The sequence below is a fragment of the Typopeltis vanoorti genome, chromosome 17, assembly GCF_054136105.1.
Source record: "Typopeltis vanoorti isolate ZY-2024b chromosome 17, IOZ_Tvanoo_1.0, whole genome shotgun sequence".
Lineage (NCBI taxonomy): Eukaryota > Metazoa > Arthropoda > Arachnida > Uropygi > Thelyphonidae > Typopeltis > Typopeltis vanoorti.
Genome location: NC_143565.1, coordinates 41,462,545 through 41,486,795, shown reverse-complemented (window position 1 = coordinate 41,486,795; position 24,251 = coordinate 41,462,545). Strand labels below are relative to the sequence as shown.

At 36.0% G+C, this 24,251-nt stretch overlaps 2 protein-coding genes across 2 annotated transcripts in view; both read left to right on the top strand.

Moving 5' to 3' along the window:
* LOC150097318 (uncharacterized) overlaps positions 1-22,777 on the top strand; it is a 55,542-nt gene extending 32,765 nt beyond the window's left edge. The window contains exon 4 of the transcript XR_016549695.1: positions 22,699-22,777. The gene's annotated coding sequence lies outside the window, so the exon portion shown is untranslated. The remainder of the gene's footprint in view (positions 1-22,698) is intronic.
* LOC150097319 (uncharacterized) lies at positions 16,273-21,513 on the top strand. The gene is made up of 2 exons (XM_090407529.1): positions 16,273-16,497; positions 20,674-21,513. Exons 1-2 carry the CDS (start codon positions 16,329-16,331, stop codon positions 21,435-21,437), a joined length of 933 nt encoding a protein of 310 aa, XP_090263655.1. The 5' UTR covers positions 16,273-16,328; the 3' UTR covers positions 21,438-21,513.
* Positions 22,778-24,251: the final 1,474 nt, after the last annotated feature.

Below are 24,251 nucleotides of genomic sequence, written 5' to 3'. Positions count from 1 at the left end.
ACATAAAATAATTGAAATGATATAAAATAAAATAAAAATAATAACTTAGTGTTTCAAAATTAAACGCATTTATACGAAGCTTTTAAACATTAAGTGAGAGTAACTTTGGAGTCATTACACCCGACACTCCTTTAGAGTCTAGACCGGTGAGTGATGGCCAACCTTTTCACCCTGATGTGTCAAACATCTTTTTTTTTTTTAAATATTGACGTTGTTGATGGGTCACTTGCATACATGCATTATAAATTTAACTACATAATCATAGATGGTGACTTATACATATCATATTAAGCTATTTATTTAATAGGACATTGATATAAAATCTATGAATTCATATTATACAATTAATTTATTAAACTGAAGTTACAAACTTACATTACATTTAAGACTTTTCTGTTGCTGAGTACTGGTAGAAAGTTGCTCTGTAGAAGTACATTTTAATGCTACACAGGTATCGTTCATATCATTGCTCAATCTATTTCTTCCTTTCGATTTGATATTGTTTAAGGCAGAAAATAGAGTTTCACAAGAGTATGTAGAAGAGAATCCAGGTTGCCAGATTTATTACGGTATACGTTCGTGGCAACCTTGCTACATTATTTGCAAATATTTGACTGCTTTAGGCTCCGTCAACGCCAAAATTTCCCCTATCGGCGACTTTTGGTACTAAATCGTTTTTTCGCGGAAATCATCTCCCCATGCCTTGAAAAGTCTCAATTTAAAATTTGATCTCATTCCGTTTATTGGTTTTAGCTTCAGATGCCTTCAAAGAGGGAAAGTTATTTTATGACCACCCTGTATATTGCTTTGGATCTCTTTTGGTAATTTCTTCCATTATCTAATTGCATGCCAGTTTAAGAAAATTGGCTGAAGAAATAACATTGAATAGGAGATCTAACATAGAATTAAACGTAATATCAGAAAATATAAAGAAAAAGGCTGACTATTATCTTACAATAACAGTCCATAATACAAGCGCGTCTAGAAAATAAATTCCGCTCAGAATTTAACGCCAAATAAGCGTTAAATTCTGAACTAACTGTCTGGATTTTCTTTTTTCATAGTACTCAAATTATTCGTAGAAAACAACAGACGATAACGAAAAGAAAGTAAAATAGTCCATAACGAATGAGTCACTCTATGCTCCCACGCATGTGCAACATCCCTCCCATTTCTTACTTGGCGGTAAATTCTAAACGGCCCTCACTTTCTGGATGTGCCTCACGGCTACTTTACTTATAAGTACTCGCAGTTCGACAAAAAATAAGGACTAAATAAGTAAATAAATAAATAAATAATAAATAATCTAACGCCAAAAATTTCTTTAAATAAGCATGTTAGCATTATCCAAAAATAATATTATTTACGAATATACAGCGACCATAGAGGGCTCTGTCATATAAACATAACAGATATTCCAAAAAATAATATCAGACTAACAATGGGATAGTTCTTCAGTTCCAATATTAAATGTATCACTGATGAATATATCTTGAATTTTATAAGTCAACTAGCAATAAGTGATTTTGTTTTTGCATTCTATTTCGTATTCATGGTTCGATAATCGGCAATTGAATATGAGCTTATTTATTAATTATATGTTGTGGAGTTTGTACACCACGGCGCTTGACCGCACGAAGGAAGATTTTGTTTCGAATCTGGTCGTCGACTAAAGGAACTTTTTCTAAGCCTTTTTTCTACCGCTTCCCGAGTTAGTCGATCTCTTGCACGGGCGAGCAGGTTTTTTCTCCCGTAAACTCAAGAAAATCGACCGTACAACCAACATAATTAAAAAATTAAATATATTTGTGTTGGTGTTAGGGACCACGAGATGGCAGCACTTGCTGAGCCGTCTCTCTTCACTGTGTGCCGCTTAATTAGTGATGGCCTTGGGCAAGCTATCTCTGATTGGCTACCAGTCGAGATTGAACTGCCCACTCAGTCTCCAAATTTAGATAGAGCTAAAGGGCTTGTCTATTCCGCTATTTTATTCAATATACGCGAATAAAAAGGCGTTAACTGATTTTTTTATTAATTAATTAAATTAATTAATTCATTATTATATTAGTATGAACATTATGTATTATATATGAGCTTAGGTTTTTTTTTCAAATTTTTATTTGCTGGGTTTTTTTTTCATTTTTCTAACTTTTAATTGTTGATAATTATATCTTCGCGAAGTTTTTAAATCCTATTACATAATTTAATTCTAAATTTTAAAAGCAGAAAGATTGAAATTGCTTTGATTCGTATGAAAATAACTTTTTTATTCGAGCTTCTGCGTTTATTCTGTTTGCATTTAAGCCGTCGGTATCATCCTATTTTCTTATCCAAGTTACCCTTTGCACTTAATTTATTAAAAGTGCTGCTGCTGCTCTTATCAACATCTGTTTCGGATTTCCACTGATTCCTTATCATTCGATTGTTTTATTTCCTATTTATTATTATTATTTGACACCTCCAGGGAGTCCAAAGACTCATCGAGGGAGAGTGTGCCAACAGCATCGAACGATTAGTTCCCTTCCAGCTACTAACCGCGCTCAAACTTATTTAACTGAGCCATTAGTAGCAGAGGCTCTACCAATCGACCAACTTTATGCACGTTCTGTGGATAACCTAATTCTAGGACGACATAATAACCAGTTTTGAAACAAAGCAAGGAAATAGGTCATTCAGGAAATAACGAAATATCAGGTAAGTGACATTGTTAGTAAAAAGAAAGAAGTTATTTGGTATGGTGACGCTATAATAAAACATGCTATAGATGAGAGAGTTATAACAACGAGTTTTCCTGGAGAGAAAATTAAAAATATAACGCAAGCAATTCAAAAACAAAAAAGAAAAGTTAACGAAATCGTAGTTGTAGTAGGTAGGAACGATTTATCTGGGGATAAGTTCAGTGTGAGAGAGGACATGAAAGGGTTGCTGGAAGAGCCGAGAGTGAAGAGTGAGAAAGTTTTTATCATATCGAGGTAAAATCGTTAGTATTTTACCTCGATATGATAAAAAAGAATTAAGAAGAAGGGCTGTGATGGCAAACGATTCCATGTGTAGAAGGAATGGATGCGAGTCTTTGGATGTGTGGAGTGAGTTTGAGGGAAGACTGGATTTGTATAAGAGGGACGGCCTACACCTGAATGAGTGTGATATCAGGAGTATAGAAAAACTAATAACTGGTATGGGACCTACAGAGAGTCAGGGTAACTAAATTATAAGGGAGGAATGGTGTGAACGTGAGTGTAAGAGCGGCAATGGTATATAACTGTGTTAATGAAGGGAATGGGCTTTGCAATGGAAATGTTGACGAGGCGAGAACGATTTGGGGTTTGTGTTCGTCCGGTTCGGACCCATCATATGTCTGCAAAGATGTCTACTTGTGTAAGGCATTAGAGAATAATAGAGATCTGCAAGATGTCCAACTGTGTCAGGCAGACTGAATAAGAGTATACTAAAGAACTTGGAGGTAGATTATTATGTCTGTACACGAATGTTAGGAGTATCAGAAACAAAGGGAGAGAGTTTGTTGCTTTAGTCCATATGTTGCGACCTCAGATTGTAGGAATTAATGAGACCTGGCTATCAGAATCAGACCTACTAACTGGTATCGAGCGTCAAGGGTACAGTATTTTTTGGAAGGGCAGAGTGGATAGGAGAGGAGGGGCTTGCAGCTAATGATATTCGACGACTTAAATCCAGTTAGAGTTGAGACCTATGAATGTAGTAATACTAGTAACAATTTCATGTGGCAGTGAGTTTGACGCCAATTACACAGAGGGGTGTTGTTACAGACCTGGTGGATCGGTTGCTGGTGATGAAGAAATGCACCACTAAATAGCAAAGGTGAGAGCGAAAAGAGGAATCATAATGGGAGACTTTAATTATCGAAATATTGATTGGGAAGCAGTAGAATCTCGTGAGAAGAATGAAAATGCATTGATTGAGCTGTTGCGGGACAACTTCCTCAAGCAGCGTGTGATAGAACGAACACGAGGTAAAAGAGTATTAGATTTGATTATAGTGTCAAAGGGCATTTCAAATAAAGACGTAATTATTCTGCCTCCAGTTTGTGACAGTGGTCATGCGGTACTCACTTGGGAAGTGACTAAGTTTATGAATGTTTCATTCAGAAAAGGTTACATGCTGAACTACAAAGCAGGAAATTATGACCAATTGAGAAGTATATTGAGTTCAGTGCAATGGGGTCGGTTGTTTATCGGTTAAGTATTGTTTAAATGCATTTAAACAATATTTAAATGATGCGATATTAGAATGTGTTCCGAGAGTTCGAAGAATAAGTAGAGTACGAGTCAAATGCATGTGTAATCTTATTAAGCAAGAGATTCGTAAGAAAAGGACGATGTGGGAGGAATACCGTTTGCATAAGAATGACGTCCGTTATGAACGTTATAAGCAGCATGCTACAATAGTCACAACCGTTGTACGGAAAGCAAAGTCTGATTATGAAAAGAAACTGACTCTGCGTGCTAAAGACAACCCACAAGAATTTTATCGATATGCTGCAAATAAAAGAAAGAATGATATGAAAGAAAATTTTTCTGAATCCAGATGGCGTGAGGGTTACAGATGCAGAAGAGGTTGTTCAGTTAATCAGTACCCATTTCGTTAAAAGCTATCAACCTGTGAATGCAACATTGAGCTCACTGTTACCTCTTCACTAGATGAAGAAACGCAGGTGTGTGAGGTATTAGAGCTGTTGCACAAACTGAATAAGAATTCAGCAATAGCGACTGATGGAATATCAGCACGTGTGCTTAAAGAGTGTTCAGCTGAACTGGCCATTCTTTGGACCAGGATGTTTAATATGAGTCTCAGAACAGGGAAGATTTCGCAGGAATGAAAGGAATGTATGGTAATTCCATTGCACAAGGGTGGTGCAAATACCGATGTATCGACCAATTAGTATCTCAGGAGTGGTGGTCAAGATTTTGGATAAATTGGTTAGGGCCCGCATTCAGAAATGGGTTGACAGTGAATCTCTACTTTGCAATGAACAACATGGGTTTACTAAGGGAAGGTCATGTTTTAGCAAATTGTTCCTTTCTTTTAGTGTTACACAGTGATTAGCATTCATTTTAGAAATTATGGATTCTACAACCGTGTTATAAATAACTCTTTTAATATCCCGACGTTTCGATTTTCATATTAAGATAATTATCTGGAGCATATACAAATATACAGGACAAGCTAAGTTATATTGCATACAGTACAAACAATGAATGATTCATTCATTGTTTCTCTACTTACTGTATGTACTCTAACTTAGCTTGTCCTGTATATTTGTATATGCTCCAGATGATGATCTTAATATGAAGATCGAAACTTCGGGATATTAAAAGAGTTATTTATAACACGGTTGTAAAGTCCATAATTTCTAAAATGAATTTTAGCAACTTGCTCACATTCTATAACAATGTTACCATTGAACTAGACAAGGGGAATGGATACACCATGACACTTTTGGATTTTTCAAAGGCTTTTGACAGAATACAGCATGGTAGACTGCTGCATAAATTGGAGAAAATAGGTTTGGGTTATACAATATTAGCATGGATAAGAGGATGATTGATTGATAGATATCAAAAAGTGGTATATCTGGGATTTGAGTCTGCAAGGTTTAAGGTAAAGAGTGGTGTACCACAAGGATCAGTGCTTGATCTACTGTTATTCATTCTGCACATTAATGATATTGGGGAGAATTTGACAGGTGGCGTACAGTTATTTGATGGTGATGCAAAGATAGGTAGAGTAATCAGGAATACGTCTTTTCAGAAGAATGATTTGAATAGACTGGAATTGTGGGCTTGGGAAAATGGATGTCAGTTCAATGTCAGTAAATGTAAAGTCATTAACTTCGGCATGATTACCTATCCAATGCCCTATTATATTGGTGGGGTTAGGCTAGAAGAAACTGATGAGGATAAGCATCTTGGTGTATTAACACGTTAATTGCCAATCACGCGTTATCGCGTGGGCGTCGCAAACTAAATAAAAAAATAAATAAAATTTGGCCACCTCACGAAATTCCAATTTTCAGCTTGGCAATGAAAGTGTTAATAGATAGGAAGCTGAAGTTTAAGGGCTATGTGGCAAAGATTGCAAATACAACGCAAAAGATAATTACAATGCTGAAACGAACGTTCACATGTAAAGATAAGGATGTTATTTTGCCTCTTTACAAGGCCATGATAAGACCTCAATTGGACTATTGTACGCAGGTCTGGTCTCCTGGTTTCCGTTGTGATACTGATATAATGGAGAGAGTACAAAGGAGAGTGTAAAAAATGATATCATGTTTGTGGAATACTGATCATGAAGACAGATTGAGAATCTGTAGACTCAGACACTAGCAAACAGGAAAAAGTGGGGTGATATGATTGAGATTTACGAACTTTAGAAAGGGTCATACAAGATTTTTCAGTTTATGGAGGGTGGGGAAAGGACGAGAGGGCATTCTTGAAAGCTGTGAATGAATGCCGCTAAGAAAGGGGGGGGGGTTAGATTTTTCTCTCAATAGTATGTGATTGGAATGGATTGCCTTTGGATGTTGTGAGTGGAAGCAGTGTGAATGAATTCAGTATGATAGCTGGTGTGTGTAGTATGTGGCCTCCCTCGATGAGTCTCTGACTCCCTGGAGGTCTCTCGTAATAATAATAATAATAATAAAACTGGGTCCTTTTTTCTCCTTTTTATTTAATTTGTGACCATTATTTTTCACTTAGACATTTTGCAATTATTCTATTGTGATCGCACTACACTGATTGCTTCTTGTAAGTATCATTCTTTATTGCCTTTGGCATCCCCAACTTCATTATATTTACTTTTTAATTCATGCATTTGCTATACGCTATGTTAGGTAAGAGATCATAACAATAGTCTTATTAAGAATCATAGCTTCTGTACTACTCTAATTTGTCTTTAATTATTACATTTTAACGGCAATTTAATTGTACTTGAACCCTAATTGGAATATCACTTCCACGATAATAGGTTATCAGAAAGAAGACCTTATAATCATAGCGTGAATATAATATTTACACGTATGATTATAATCAGATATCATCAAAACACGTAATTGTTTTCCCTAAGCCTTTTTATTATTATTTTTTAAACCAGTTTCAGAATTAATCAATCTTAGATGGAGGGGAGTTATTCTATCGGAAGAAAAACTCCCGATTTAAATCCTAGAACACACCAAGCATATTCTTCGAGGGTGGTCTGAAAAGTTCTCGGCCCAACAATGAAAAAACAAATTTATAATTTCAAAATTATTTTTATTTTTCAACATAATCTCCTTTAAGTCTAATACATTTATTCCAGTGATGCTCCAGCTCCATTATCCCTTCCCTGTAGTCGTTCTCGGTAGGATCTACAAAATACCCCTCTACAGCTGCAATCATCTCTTGATTCGAAGAAAAACGCTGACCAGCGAGAAAGAATTTTAGTTCTGGGAAGAGATAGAGGTCAGAGGGAGCGAAATCTGGGGAATATGGTGGATGTTCGAATAATTTCGAACATCCACCCTATTTCTAGTGCAGATCCCTTAATTTTCACATTGCCAAAACACCTTTGTTGGCAGGTGCATTTTCCTCATGAAAGATAATTTTTTTTTTCTTCTGCAAACCGGGTCTTTTCTCACGAATATTTTCGTCTAGTCTGGTTAGAAGATCGGAATAATATTCCCCGGTTATTGTTTTACCCTTTTCTAGATAATTAATAAACAAAATGCCTTTAGCATCCCAAAACACTGATGCCATGACCTTTCCTGCTGATGATGATCATCATCATCTTCAGTCTGTAGAATTCCACTACTCGGCAAAGGCCTCTCCAATATGAAAGAAGGCAGGGCTACTCCACTGGTGACGCCGTCCGTCATAGGAAAATGTGTATGTATTTGAAAATAATCACAAACATCCATGCTCATGGCAGGATTCGAACCCGCATTTGTTTCTTGGAGAGGGATAATTGTAATTGTATTCTCTCGGGGAGACCCTGTAACCCCTAGAGAGCGAGTCCCCTGGGTGGCGGATAGTGGAGCCCACTATGTGTGTGTGTGTGTGTGTGTGTGTGTGTGTGTGTGTGTGTGCGTGCGTGCGTGCGTGCGTGCGTGTGTGTGTGTGTGGCGGGGTGGTCCGAATATATTGAATAAGGACTCGTGGATCAACAGGGCCATAAGGGGCAATCATCTTGATTGCAAGGGAAGTGGCACTCCCATGGAACGCTAGCTGGATCTATTCTCTTCTTCTTCTTCTTCTACTTTGAGGAAGATCCAAATTACAGACTCACTTTAATCTTTCCTATAAGACCTTATCAGCCAACTCTTCTTATTTTATGACCCTTATGCTACTAGAGTACTCGAGGGCCATGGGGTCTCTTCATTTCTGGCCTTACAACTATTGCCTCTCTATAAACCATACTATAATTCTACTATAATCTACTCTTTCCCCTTTCAATATACCCTATTCCTCCTATGGGTTTAAATTTGGAAGAAGGCTAGCTCAGAAGCCTTAAGGTAGTTCAGAAGCCTTACCACTGAACTATTCCATCGTCAGGCTAATCCCTGAAATGGAAAACATAATTCTACTTGTAAGATGACATAAAAAGATAATCGGGATTGAATCTATGGAAAAACGACCCTGGAATGGAAAAGGTAAAACAAAAATGGAAACGACAAAATATAATTCGCATAAAGAGGAATCTCAAGAGAAATATCAAGAGGAATCTCAAGAGAAATATCAAGAGGAATCTCAAGAGAAATATCAAGAGCAGTGACCACTTCCTTGTTAAAATAAAATTAAGATTACCACCTAAATGGCTACAAGTAACAAGAAGAGAAAGAAAATTTGAAACATTTGTTTATAAAACTAGACTATTGAATGACACAAATGTACAATGGCTATGTGAACAAAGAATTAACCAATATCTAGATAAAATAAAACAAAATGAAGAAATAGAAATAGAATGGCTTAATATAAAAACGATACTAAATGCAGCAGCAAATGAAAGCTTAGGAAAGGCCAAAAAATTCAATAAAAGAAAAAACTGAAGATCACGGGATGATACAATCAAAGAAATAATCAAAAAGAAAAAAGAAGCCTATCACAAACGGTTAATAAGTAAAAGATTAGAAGATGAAATAGAATATAAAAGAATAAGAGCCATAGCTAAAAGAGAAGTCAGAAAAAGACATAGAGAATCATGGAATAAATTTGTTTCTAATTTAGAACATGATTTATATAAAATAAGACCCAATGTATATAAGATTTTGAAACACTTAAATGCAGATACAAAAGAAAACATAAAATTAAACACTGAACTGAAATTAGAAGAATTTCTAAATTACTACGCAGAATTGTGGACAGACAAATATTTTAAAAAAGACAACTGGCAAACAATTAACGAAAATGAAAAGGAAATAACTAAAGAAGAATTAGAAATCAGCCTGAAAGAAACAAGAAACGGAAAATCACCTGGAGAACCTAAGTTAGGTTCAGAACTACGCAGGAAAAAGATTCAAAAAAAGCCTCTTATTATTTTTAAATAAAATTTATTCAACTGGTATCTCCCCAATAGAATGGAAAAAAGCAATTGTGATTCCTATCTTTAAAAAAGGTAATAGAGATGACCCTAAAAACTATAGAGGTATCAGTATACTAAATTCCTGTTACAAAATATATAGCAGAATCTTAAATAGCAAACTAATGAAATATTCCGAAAACTTTATTTTAGAAGTACAGAATGAATTTAGAAAAGGACGATCATGTACAGACCCGGCCTTTTGCCTAAAATTAATAATAGAGAAAAGAAGAGAATACAATTCAGAAACACATGTTGCGTTTATTGACTTTGAAAAAGCATTTGACAAAGTTAAAAGAAACATATTATTTAACATATTAAAAGAAAGACAAATACCAAATAATATCCTAAAAGCTATCACAAGTATATATGAAAATAATCAAATACAAATAAGATTAAATCACGAGCTATCATATACCAGAGAGATAAACCGAGGGATCTGACAAGGATGTCCCCTCTCAGCAGCTCATTTAATATCTACTTAAATGAAATAATAATAAAATGGAATAAAAATTTACATCAAGGAATTAAGTTTCTCTTACAGTAAACTTAAACACTCTCCTCTTTACCGACGACCAAATAATAATTACAAATTCTGAAGATAACTTAGAGAAAGCTATTTTAGATGTAAATGAGATATCCAAAGATTATGGTATCATAATATCAACAGAAAAATCAAAAACTATGGCCTTTAAGGGACAAGATCCAGCAAGAACTAAAATAGTAATAGATAACAAGATCTTAGAACAGGTGAATTCATTTAACTACCTAGGATGTATGATCACATATGAAAATGAAAAAGATATAAACGTAAAAATTGCAAAATATTTAAAAATAACAAGTGTAATTAACTCTATATTTAAACCAAACCTAGTTCAAAAACAAACCAGGCTAAAAGTATACAATACATTAGCCCTACCAGTCTTAATGTATGGAAGCGAAATCTGGACAATAAAACAAAAAGACAAACGAAGATTAACAACAACAGAAATGAAGTTTATGAGAAAAACTGCAAAGTATACCCTATTTGATCACAAAAGAAACGAAAAAATTATGAAAGAATTAAACCACTAATCAGTAATAGAAAAAATTAAAAAAATATAAATATAAATGGATGGAACACGTTCGAAGTTTGAAAACAGAAAGATTACCAAAACAAGCCTTAAAGTACAAGCCATTAGGAAAAAGAAAACCAGGACGTCCTCTTAAACGATTCAACGGTGACTTTTAAGGCCGGAACAGGCCATGCTAGGCCTAAATCCTTGATACGCATGATGATGTTGATGATGGATAATTGTATTTTATAGAACTAGTTTTATTAGATTTTTTAAAAAAAAAGCTCAGTATCGAATGTTTATTAATACATTTAAGTGTGTCTTAGTCAGGAGAATTTGGATGTGCAAGGATTCTACTGGTACTATACAGATATGAATTATGTGCTTTTCGTTTTTTTTATTTTATTTTATTTTTGGCTTGTGTGTGGGGTGGGTTTGCATATCTTCAGAATTCATTTTCAGCTTTAAGTTAGATTATGCAGAGGTTAAGAAAATTTTGATTATTATCATATTGTTTTCAATAAAAAACATAGCCACATTTCAGGCCAAGTATTTCGTTTTTTAAATTATTACGATAAAGGTAATCTCTTATTTTTCGAATAGTGATAGAAAATGAAATAAAGAAATATAGATTATTCTATTCTAAATCGACTCACTATATTTTATTGAAAAGCAAATGTTAATGTGAATAATAATATTCATAATAAGCCCCATGGTTTAATAAATCTGGACGTTTCTCAATGTATAACAATAACCAATAACGCGAGTCGTTGTTTCAAAATAAAAAAATAATAATAAATAATTGTTATTGTTTATGTTAGAGCTTCCGTACCTCAAGTATAGACGAAATACTTGGTTGGAAAAACCTTGGTTTGAAGGTTGTCTAAGAGGCGAAAATCTTTATCAGGGTCTTTCAGCCGTATAAGAGCTATAATAATGTGCTATAAGAGACATACAATGCACAGGCATAGCCACAATAGATAAGAATAACCGCTCTATCATAAGCAGTATCAGGTTATTCGAAAAAGTGATCATATTACCATAATTATACACAATTCTCAATATATAACAATAATAATATTCATAACTGGGGCCAGTGTTTGAACACAGAAGTCCATAAAATAATATTTTTTTTCAATTATTTCTTCCGTTCTCTAAACTTGTAGATCACAGCCCCGAGAGAGGTTTGGAGATTTTTTAACACTATCATGCTGTCGTGTTAGCAATAGTAAATGAACAGAACTTCTAAAAAGTGTTACGGTCATCTTGTACCTGCTCATCTCCGAATATAAATTTCTTTCAAATGTCCCATTGCTTTGTAATGACATACACTATTATCCAGTCTTCAGAAGCAAAAACCTATCAATACATATAGGTTACTGCCCCTAGCATTGTTATGTATCATTTTACAGGTAGGTCTTCCAACTCTGACACTTACTTCCAGCCTCTCCTGGCATGCACACATCATCTCACATCAATATCGTCTCCTGCCTCTAAAACATTACGCATTCTCTTACGTTCAAGATACTATTTTTTAACCCACTCAACTACTTACAATGACAAATCGTCAATTCGCCCATCTTTAGAATATTGCTCACAAATTTAGGGTGGTGGGCCCATCTCCCCAAAATCACCCTAAAACTTTCGATGTTAACCAGAAAACAGCCATTCAGCTCTACAACATATTCATTGAATAAAAATTATAAAAGTGAAGCCTTGGAGAACTCTGATATTGGACTGGAAGTAGGAGAAGAAGAATAAACCAACCCAATTTTGCTTATGGTATTCTCCTAGCGAAAATAAATGAGATCTTCAGGAAATCACACAGAGTTAGCTCATACCCTTAAAGCTATGACTTAACCATCAGTACGCAAAAATTAAACATAGTCACAAATACTTGTGCTTCTTTTACACTTTACAAATATACATGGTCTTTACTCCAACCTCAACAGTATCCACACACACACACACGAACAAACACACACTTCAACTGCTTTCGGCTCAAGGGATGCATTTGTGCATACGTTGCCTTTGACATACCATGAGAGAGAGCATTCATTTTAAAATCTCCTTATCATGATCTATTTGGCTGAAAATCTCTCTGTCGCACTGAAAAATTCATATGCTGTCTCTATCGCTCTCCCAAGGCCATCAGATCTTCGGGATCTTTGATTTCCTTTCTTTGAAAGTAGACATCCTTCAATCCAACTTTCTAGCAGTGTTGTTATCTTCCTCAGCGATTTCAATATACAGAATACCAACTGGCTTTCCTTCTCCAACTCTACAGACCAAGGCAGTTAGAGATGATGAGACGTTTGTCATCACAAATGACCTTATGCTAATTGTTCACATGATCACCAGAGGATCAGATATTCCCAATTACTCACAAGACATTTTGGACCTCTTCCTCACTACTGATCCCTCAAAATATACTGTGAAGGTTGCATCTCCCTTCATTAACTCAGACCACAACCTAGTGTTTATCTCCTTCTACACCGAGCAACGCCAACACAACTGTTCTCAACCAAGAATCACTTGGCATTATAAGAATGCCAAGGTAGATGACCAAATTTCTGTCTCTTTCCTACGGTAGGATTACTGCTTTCGGTCTTCCAAGCTAAGTATATGCATTAAACACATCACTGCAGTAATCGTCTCCAGAATGGAATCACATATTTTCCATTCCACTTTAAATCCCTATCCGCTAAGTAAGTCCAGGTTCTATAAAAGATATGCCAAGGTGTACGAATGAAGAACCATCGTACCTGGCTATCATCCTCAACTTCGCATTCTCTCACTGCTTACATCAAAGCCCTAAATAGTTATAAGAAAATCATCAATGCATCAAAAACCGATTTCCAATGAGTCAAAAGCAGGAACTTTCATCTTGCTCAAATGGCAGCCGCGCATTTTGGTCTCTGGCCAAAACAATTGGCCACAACCTTTGCCCAATACCGCTCCCACCGTTTCTGCACCCAAACAGGTCTATCGTCATCGTCTTCCATAGAAAACACCAATCTTCTAGCATCATAATTTTCCTTAAATGCCTGCATAGATGATTTTGGTAAATGTACCCCCAACCATTCAAAACGCACAGCACTCAATGCCTACTCTAACCTTTCACCAAGAAGTGATCAAACATCATATCCCAATTACATACAAATGGTTCCCTTGCTATAACGGCATTCCTCCAATTGTTCTGAAGATTTGCTCCCCAGCGTTGACTCCTGTTTCATGTCACCTCTTTATGTTCTCTTATTCCACTGGCATCTACTCTACACCCTAGAAATTAGCCTGTGTCCAACCTATTCCCATGAAGGGTGACAGATCCTTGCCATCAAACTATCGCCCAATCTCTCTCTTACCTCATCCTCTCTAAAGTAATAGAAAGAATCATCACCAACCAAATTCTCTGCTATCCTGAAGGTACTCAACTAATAAACGACCGCCAGTATGGATTCTGCCAATGCCGTTCAACAGGGAATCTGCTCACCTATGTCACACGCCTGTGAATAAGCACCATGGAAAAGTTTGACGAATCCCAAGTGGTTGCACTAGATATCTCCAAGGCTTTCGACTGGGTTTGACTCAAGGGCCAATAAGTAAGCTTCCATCATTTGGACTGTCCCGTGACCTCTGCAAATGAGTCGCCAGTTTTCTCACTGGACTTACATTGCGTGTGATGGCTGACGGCTCCATATTTTCCAACTATGCAACCAATGCTGGGGTCTAACAGAGTTCTGCCAACTTACTTGTCCTCTTTCTTCTTTACCTCAACGACCGTCTCCGGTTGACCACCAATCCAATATATAGTTTTGCCGAAGGGAGTATACTACATTGCTCCTTCTCACTTGACAAACCACCACAACTCACAGCGCAACAAAATCTGCAAGTCTAAATTCTAATCTCCAAACCATTCTTCGGTAAAAGCTCAATTTCAAAGCCTGCAAAACCAGCATCCGCCTCATTTCCGCCCAAAAAAGAACCATATATATCCTCCCAGCCTTATTTTTGACAACACCCAAATCTTTAGACAAGATGAGATCGCTCTTTCTCCTCTTCCTGGGATTATCTTGACATCAAGACTATTAATTCTGTATATGCATGGAGCACTGCTCTCACGCCTGGGGGATGCCCCTAAGGGCTCCTTAAAAATACCCGACTCAATACAGAAAACACTCTCGCACAGGCTTCTTGTCTCTACTGCATGCATCTTCTATAATATTTCCACGATGACTGTTCATCAGAACCATCCTCAATAACCTCCTCTCTCTTTTCCATCAAATTCATTGAAATTACCACCCAACATCCCTTCACAGTCAAAATCCATCCTCAGAGAACAAGTTTTTCTCCTTCATTCTTACTGCTGTGTATTATGGAACACCTTCCCTCCCATGTGTTCCCCAAGGACCACAGTGCAGAGGCCTTTAAATCCAATGTGAAGAAATTCCTCGTTTCCCAATTCTCTTCACATACATACAGTACATTGGTAGTGTACTATAGGTTGACTAACCAACCTCTCGTGGATCGCATATACATTCATCTTGGAAATATTACATATATATATATATATATATATATTTTTTTTTTTAATTTAATTCATGCTTCAAACTACCCACGTGAAGGTATACCCTCGTGTTTTGTGCACCTTTTTTTCCATTTTGAAATTTTAGCTGACCAGGATAGCCAAGTGAAGTACCAACAAGCTTTTGTTTATCGTCCCTCTGTGGCATGTATGTTTCGTAGACTGGTGTGGGACCAGCTCATGTTTACTGAGGAATTAGTGTGGTCTTTAGATCAATGGAAATACTTATGTAATCCTCAATCTATCCACAATAATAATGGACTATTGATAGTTTATTAGTACTGCGAAAGGAATTAATATTTATTTCAAACGAATTCACGAGAATGCTCCCATTGTTTATTTAGATTATATCAAAGAAGAGAAGGCGATGAAGTAAGCGTGTTATGGCACTAAGTTGCATGAGAATAAATGTTGCCAGTTTCCATATGAGACAGACTAATTCACCTTCTCTCTCTCTCTCTCTCTCTATCACACACACACACACACACACACACACACACACACACACACACACACACACACACACACACACACACACACACACACACACACACACACACACACACACACACACACACACACACACACACACACACACACACACACACTCACTAATTGCATAAATTAGTAGTGGCCTGTCCTATATGCTACAACTATTTGAAGAAACTCGTGAATTCCCAGACAAAAATAGCTAAATATTTCATGTTTCAGCTCTTGAAAAATAACTGCTATTTATAACAGTTTTAATGCAAAGGTGATTTCTATATTTCAGCAAATATGTGGATTTAATAACGCTAATAATATAGAGATTTAATAAATTTAATAACGCTAATAATAATGGCGATCACTGTTTACATCTTTACACTTATATTAGATTATATAAGAATGGATATTTTCAAGTTACGAAAAGTTATATTTTATACTTTTAGTGAAAAAATATATTATTATTTTTATTATTAGTAGTGCTGTTAGAAAAATAAAACCCACATATTTACTCATATATATGTGTGTGTGTTGGATTTTCTTTTTTTCAGAGAGCAGTGCCAACATCTGTAGTATTGTTTGGGTATTAATATCTAAGCAAAAAAATTAGAATGGCGATCGCTGTCCCAAACTATGAAATCCGAGTCCTTAAAAGAGAAGATATAAATGAATTCGTAGAAGCAATGAAGAGAAAAATCATTATTCTCGAGAAACCTCCTTTTTTAAAAATGTGGCAAGAAAAAGATCCCGATGGGTTGATAGTTGCCCTTTCTGATAAAGGTAAGTCAGTACAGTGAAGTTCATTACATTTTGAGACCAGTATGCGTATGTGTTCGGTAATATTTCAGAGGTCAAGTTTTTTGTAACTTAAATGGAAATAATTACAGATTATAATTCCGTTTAATTAATAAACTAGATTAAGTACTCCCCAACTAATTCGTGTACATCAGCTATTAAACTGGATGTGACAATAGCAACGGGATGCTTAAGGGTCAAAGTTGCATACCGGAGAGAAGACCTCCACGTAGTCAATAAAGGAATGCGGAGAACCGACCAGGGCTTCTTAACTAATGTCCAATCCTCACCTTCTCGTGGTGCACCCTGTTGGGTATCTACCTGGATACTGAACAGACGAGGATAGGCTGGCAATTTGGGATTTAGCCGACCAAATTGTATTCTTATTGGCTTAAACCAAAATGCAAAATGATGGTACAATATGACATAATTTCATGCCGGCTGGGGCGTCGCCCGGTTAAACAAGGCCCCCGTTATTTTCGCCAGGGGAACCAGGGCAAACAGCGAAAAGTCAGCTACTGGAACAAATCCTAAAACGCACGCCCCCAACTCAACGTCACCAGAGTTAAAGATCGGTACTGTTAACATAAGAAGCCTGAATGGCAAAGAAATGGAGCTAGCGGATGAACTGGATAAGTATCAGATCGACATAATAGGGGTGAATGAAAGAAAAAAGGCAAAAACTGGTGAGATCTAGCTGAGCAATAAATACAAAATATTATATTCAGGCAATGACAGTCAAGGAAAAGAAGGAATAATCATAGTATTCAACACTAAATATGAGACTAATCTTCTTGAATGTCATGAAATTGCAAGTATAGTGATATGGACAATATCAGAATGGGTAATTGGACAATGAGACTTATTTGTGACTATGGTCTCACAGAAGGTTCTGCTAAGATACAAGTGGAGGAATTTTTTGAGGCTTTACAGAAAGCAACTACACAATGATAAATTGGTCCTTGTTGGGGATCTAAATAGCAGAGTAGGAAGTGATTGTCAGACATGCAAAAATATTTTGGGAAAATTTGTAGAAAAGAGCAAAGCTAATAATAATGACAAACACCTGTTGGATTTCTGCTCAGGACATGGACTGGTTATTACTAACACCATGTTCCAACATACAAATGTGCACAAATTCACATGGAGAGAAGAGGCGAGGAATAAGAAAAGTTTCATTGACTATGTTATTGTTGATAGTGATGTTTATTCCCTGGAGCAGGACACCAGAGTGTACAGAGGATTTGAAATTGGAAGGGATCACCATTTAGTCTTGAGCAGGATAAAACTGAATTTCATATTGAAAAGAATAACATATAAGAGAGTTTTAATACGAATAAAAGTTGAGCAGCTCTCAGATGTGAACTGTAGACTGAAATATATAAATATAATTCAAGAAAAAATGAAATAGTTTCGGAACAGGAACAACCCTTGGATATTCAGTGGTAAACCCTGAAGAAAAACCCTGATTGATTCAGCCAGAGAGGCATATGGTGAGATTGTCTGCAAGGATAGAAAAATCAGAACTCCATGGTGGACACAGGAAGCTAAAGCGGCAGTGAAGGAAAAGAAGAAAGCATATCAAAAGTTCCTGTCAAATAAGTCAGCTTGTGCTCATAGAGAATACAGAGACAAATGTAAGAAAGCTAAACACTGTGTAAAACTAGCTAAAAATAAGTCATGGGAGGACTTTGGGAAGAAAATAAATATCAAGAAGGTGGTAAGATATTCTGAAGGTTTTTGAAGAAGCTTATCAATGGAGGAAAGAGTGCTGTAAAAGGAGTTAAGAGATGATAAAGGTGACATGAAAATTGGAGAAAAAGATATCCTTGACGTATGGAGTAATTACTTCGAAACGTTGCTAAATGAAATAATCAGTGACAGCACAGTGGTAAAAAATACTTGAAGTAGAAAAAAAACAAAGACAATGAAAATAGACAGAAGCATTGAATATATCAACCGCATTGTGAATGGAGAACCTATAGAACAAGTAAAACATTTCAGCTATTTGAGGCATGATTTTTAGTGAAGATGGTAAATTAAATATGGAAATAGACAACAGAATCAACAAAGCTGGTGCGGTAGGGAGTCACCTGAATAAATATATATATGATTAAGAGAGAAATTAGTCAAAACACTAAATTAGCTGTATAGAAGACAGTGTTCAAGCCAATTTTAACTTATACATCTGAGAGCTGGGTTAGAAATAAAACACTTGACCAAAGATAAGATATGAGAGTCCTTAGAAAGATTAAGGGTAAACCGATGGCATCAATGCCAAAATAGTATTAAAATCGAAGATATTAAGAAACACCTGACATTGTTAGCTCCAGGAATGCGTTAGCAGAGCTAATCTCAGGTGGTATGGTCACTTAAACAGAATGGGTGAGGAAAGATTAGCAAAACAAGAGTTCTCTGTCAGGTTGGCAGGGAAAACAACCCAGAGGAAGACGAAGATATAGGTGGTTTGATACAGTAAAAAGTGCCTTAGAAGATAGAAATATAAGATTTGATAATGTTGGAGTCTGGACAGGTGACAGATTGATTTGGAGGAAAATTGTAGATAGGGAGTTAGTAATGATGTAAGTTTCACCCCCTTGAGGGTAGATGTCAGGAATTTGATGATGATGATGAAATACACAAAGTGCAAGTGTGTCTATAAACCAAGAACTGTATGCTGTAATTATTTTTATTATAAGTTGTAATTATTTTCGAAAAACTCTGCTCACAGATTTCTTATCCCATGTTTATAGTTGTTTTGAGTTCATTTCCATTTAGTGTACGTGTATCTTGATAACTTCCACCTTGATGGAAGTTATGAAGAGATAACAAAAATAAGGGATACATAGACTAGACAACCTTTTTCTAGATTTCTGAAATCATATTGTGATATTAGCTCATCGCTGGCGTAAGGCAGTAGGTCTTTTTTCTTTCCAGGACAAATTGTAGGATTTTTAATACCGCAACTCAGAAAAAAATTGACCAACAAACACCGACGTGGATACATAATAAATAATACCACATCGAAATAGGAGCATCATATTTCTTCTAGCATGCCGCAGAAAATGGCTGCCTACCAATTTCCAAAAAATAGATTAAAAGAATCCTGCCTATGTCTACTCCGTTTAGAGAATAAAAACTGTTTAGCAAATTTCGTTATGCATTTCAATTCCATACCTACCTGTCAATACGAACAGCAAAAGTGCTTTGGAACAGTCGGATTCATTTAACCACAGTTAGAGAACTAATAAACGGTCAGGGAAAACTTGAAAAGGAGAATTGATAGGAAAATTCCTGCACGATTTAATTGAAAAAGGGAATTTTGTGAACCCGAAAGTTATCCAGGTTTTGTTTGTTCATAATCTTTATTCAGCAATTACAAATCCTTTTCCAGAGATTCCAAATTTCAAATCATATCTGGCATACCAGATGATTTACCCTTTCCTTGGCACTTCAAAAATGATTCAAAGATGATCCATTGAGCAGATAAAGTTGTATATGAAGGAATCAGGAAACAAGATGAATGAATACTGTCAGCACTCATACTAGTCGACAATAACCTGAAAACAGAACGCCCACGAACTGTTAACATAACCTACTGTAAATGTTGTCGCTAATCGGAACCAAATTCGTCTTGTGATAATTACAGAACACTTCATTTTGGCTGCCATTCACCTATTTGTTTCTTTGTTAGTTCATTTGGAACTTCGTCATAAAAGATGCGGGATTATTGCAATTCTAAATGTTTAGCGAAATTCAAAAACTGGAATATTTGTCTTCTTCTTCTTTTTCCTTTTTCCATCTTTTACCTTGCAGTGTCGAGGGTTTTCTATTCATTTAATCGCAACCGCAAGGATAAGGTGATCAGCCCTATGCCTACTGGTGTATCCTATGTCTGTAGAAGCATTGAGTTCTCAAGGCCGGTTGGCCTGCTTGCGTGATAAAAAAACCCAGATAAACTGGGAAGAAGAACTCTTCAGTTCACGTCCAAGACCAGCTAACTTGGCTATGTCTGAGAAAGATCCTAAGCTGCTCACGGGATTATTGCAAATCTAAATGTTTAGCGAAATTCAAAAACTAGAATAGTTGTCTTTTATGTACTAATATTGTTCTTTGAGACATTAGGCTTGCTTGCAATGATGGATTTTATTTCTTCCTTAGGAGAGTACATTGGAAGCTGTTGTGCGATCAACCAGAACGAGCACTACGGCTTTTTTGGGATGTATTATGTCCGCCCAGAGTACAGAGGTAAGGGAGTCGGAACCGCATTACTGAGAGCGGCTCTCGCTCATATTGGTGACAGAAACTTCGGGACAATCGTTAATTTAGATTTAATCTCTTACTTTAAGAAGGTCGCCGGGATAATCTACATATCCGATTGGATCGTCTATGTTTATTGCCTCACTATCAAGCCAGACGCCATCAACTGGTTCCTTCCTGATAGTATAGGACCTCAGAAATGCATCTTGTGTCCGATATCCAACCCAACTATTCTGAACAAAGTAATCGCCTATGATAGAAAGCTCCACAAAACTGCTGATCGAGCAGAAGTAGTGCAGGGAACCATAGACCAGCCCGGCTGCATCGCATGGGCAGCTCTAAACGAGGATACCATTTGCGGATACGGGTGCCTGTTTTTGCTAGCGTACGACGGATGGTTGCTGTCTCCTCTGCTTGCCGACAATAAGGATATCGCCCGCTTGTTAATGAAACAGCTCGTCAGTTGCTTACCACCCTTGGAGGAAGGTCAGAAGCACAGCGTATGGTGCCGCTGCTTGAGCATAGACAGTATCTGCAAGCTGTACAAAGATGCCTTTCCCGTCGAAATCCACTACCAAGGGAAGATGTGCTTTACAAAGAACGAAGAACATTTGCCTCTGAAAAACGTTTTCGCGTTTCACACTGGCCGCTTTTCCCATGAGTGATATTTGGAATCCGAATATCTTTTTTATACAAATTTCTTCCAGTGTAAGATTTCAGTTTTTATAATACTAGAGATATACAAAGTAATTGAATAAATATAAAAATAAATGAAAAATGCCTGAAAAGAAATCTATAAAGGAGCTGTTTTTTTTTTCTTTTTAGACACTTTTTAATTATAAACAACAACCTTATATTTTAACATTTTTTAAATACTGTATTTATATTAATGAAAATTCTAATAGAGTGAAAGAACCCTTTAAATTACTCAGGTATAGAAATTTACCGGAATAATAAAATAAATACGCCATTATGTGCAAATGATTAAGTCATAATAGCAGATTCGAACATTTTGTAATAAAAATATTTACTAATTAACCTAATAATAGTGGTGCTCAACCTTTTTTACTAGGCGAGCTACTTTTCCGTAAAAAGTTATTCGGCGATCTACTCTCTTATATAGATCACGTTCCCCCAACCTGATATTTGATTACGCACAAATAAACAACTAAACATAAACAACTAAAAAAATACACAACTAAAAACTTTGTGTATTTAAAAATTTATTTACCACTTTTAATTATTTTAATACAACAAATACAGGGTGTCCCAAAATTCACGCAAGAAGTAATTTTGATAGAAAACACAGGTTTTTAATTAAAAATTGTAATTTCTTATTGATTCATAAAGTATACAGTATAGGGCTATGCATGGAAAAGCATATCGGGTAAATGTCCTTCACGGCTTTGCTAGCACATACGCACTCTTTTGTCGAAATTTTCCATGACCGTTTTGCATAAATGTGCCTAAATTTTGTTGATACAGCCCAATTCCAATTCAACTGGAATACTTTCCTCTCACTTTGACTAAGAACTCGTCAGAATTTCAGCCAAATCAGACAAACGTGAAAAAGGAAAAGGTCGTAAAAGTTATATTTTATCTAATCAATCTAACATAAGTGATGCCCATGAAAATATTTAAAAAGTAGACCAACCTGTAGAAATTGTGAGCAGTTTAGAAGGGGATACTTGATTGATATCATTGGTTAAATGTTGAGAACGAATTATTCACAAAAAATCGAATAATACCATGCTAACAGTAACAACATGTTACAAATAAAAATATCAGTACGGTAACCACTTCTACTCGTCAATTGCCGCCATTTTTACTGTTTCTTCAGAACATCTAACCCTCTTTTACTGATATTTCTTCATAATGAAGTATGTGTATACCAAGCATGCATTGATATTTTAATTTCTTTCCTAGGAGAATACATTGGATGCTGTGCCGCCATCATCCAGGACGAGCACTTCGGCTATTTTGGAATGTACTATGTTTGTCCAGAGTATAGACGCAAAAAAGTCGGAACGGCATTAGTGAGAGTAGTTCTTGATCATATCCGCAATAGAAACTTTGGGAGTGCTATTGATTTGAAGCTAATTCCTTACTTTGAAAAGGTCGGTGGTATTAAACACATATCGGAATGGAACATGAATGTCTATTACTTTGCCGTCAAGTCAGATATCATTAATAGGTACATTTCCGACGGTACAAGTACACAGAAATACATCCTATGTCCGATATCCAATCCAGATATCCTGAAAAAAGTAATTGATTACGATAAAATCATTACCAAATTTGATCAAGCAGAAATTGTTGAGAAGACCATAAATCAGGAAGGCTGCATCGCATGGACAGCCTTCAATGGAGATATTATCTGTGGATATGGTTGCTTGTTTGCACTAGTAAGTGATGGATGGCTGCTGGCTCCGTTGTTTGCGATGATGAGGAGATCGCTGCGTTGTTAATAAAAAAGCTTCTCATTTGCTTGCCTTCCTTGGAAGAAGGAGAGAAACACGATGTGTGGTGTCCTTGCCCAAACACAGACAGTGCTAACAAGCTGTGCAAGGATGCTGTTCCCATTGAAATAATCTATGAGGGGCAAATGTGCTTTACAAAGAATGAAGAATATTTGCCTCTTGGAAATATTTTTGCATTTTACACTGGACGCTTCTCCCATTTATAATAATCGAATTTTGTCATAAGTGCTTTGATGTTAGTGATGATTGATTTATATGATGCTTATAGTTATATCATGTATAGAGGTCACCGAGGAATATTATATATATATATATATATATATATATATATATATATATACATATATATATCGCCTAATCACCTCGCGATAATACAACATATGACCCACTTGTTTCGAAATTTCTAGACTTTTTTCAGCAATAAATAAATGCTAAACCAACGCCAAGCTTTATTTAATTTCATTGATTGAGTACGCAATTATTAATTAAAAAATTGTCATATTCAGAGGGCCATATTCTTATTCACATTCTAACTCCTAAATTTTAAAAATTCAATGCAGAATGGACCCAGTTTTTCACCTATAATTTCAACATGCTTTCTCTTTTGTGTCTCTGCCAATGACCAGATTAAAGCAAATTTCCAGTTGGCGCAGGAGATTTATGAAAAGTTCCAAATATTGAATATGAGTTAAATCCAACATGTTTACAAGCATAACTTTCTTATGGAATAGATCCTTACGGGCTTCCCGAAACTCGTCTAAAGATGTATTTAAGAAGTAATTAATGTAGTTTTCAAAACGAAAAAATAAATACCGCACTTAAAATATACTTTAACCTCTCAACAGCTGAGCCAGTTTCGATGAACCTTTTTGGTTGCAAAAAAAACCACCAGAGTTTGAATTCCGCCTACAAGGCAAAGAACCTTTTCATTTGAGGATGAGTAAGTCGATGTCACGTAGAAGTGGAAATATTGTTCCCTCCAGAAACTCAGGTTTTTTT

What these genes read in the sequence shown, in the direction of transcription:
- LOC150097319 (XM_090407529.1), top strand. Translation starts at nt 16,329, where the DNA reads ATGGCGATCGCTGTCCCAAACTATGAAATCCGAGTCCTTAAAAGAGAA. An exon ending in AGTTGCCCTTTCTGATAAAG is followed by an intron (nt 16,498 to 20,673) that starts GTAAGTCAGTAC and finishes TTTCTTCCTTAG; the next exon opens with GAGAGTACATTGGAAGCTGT.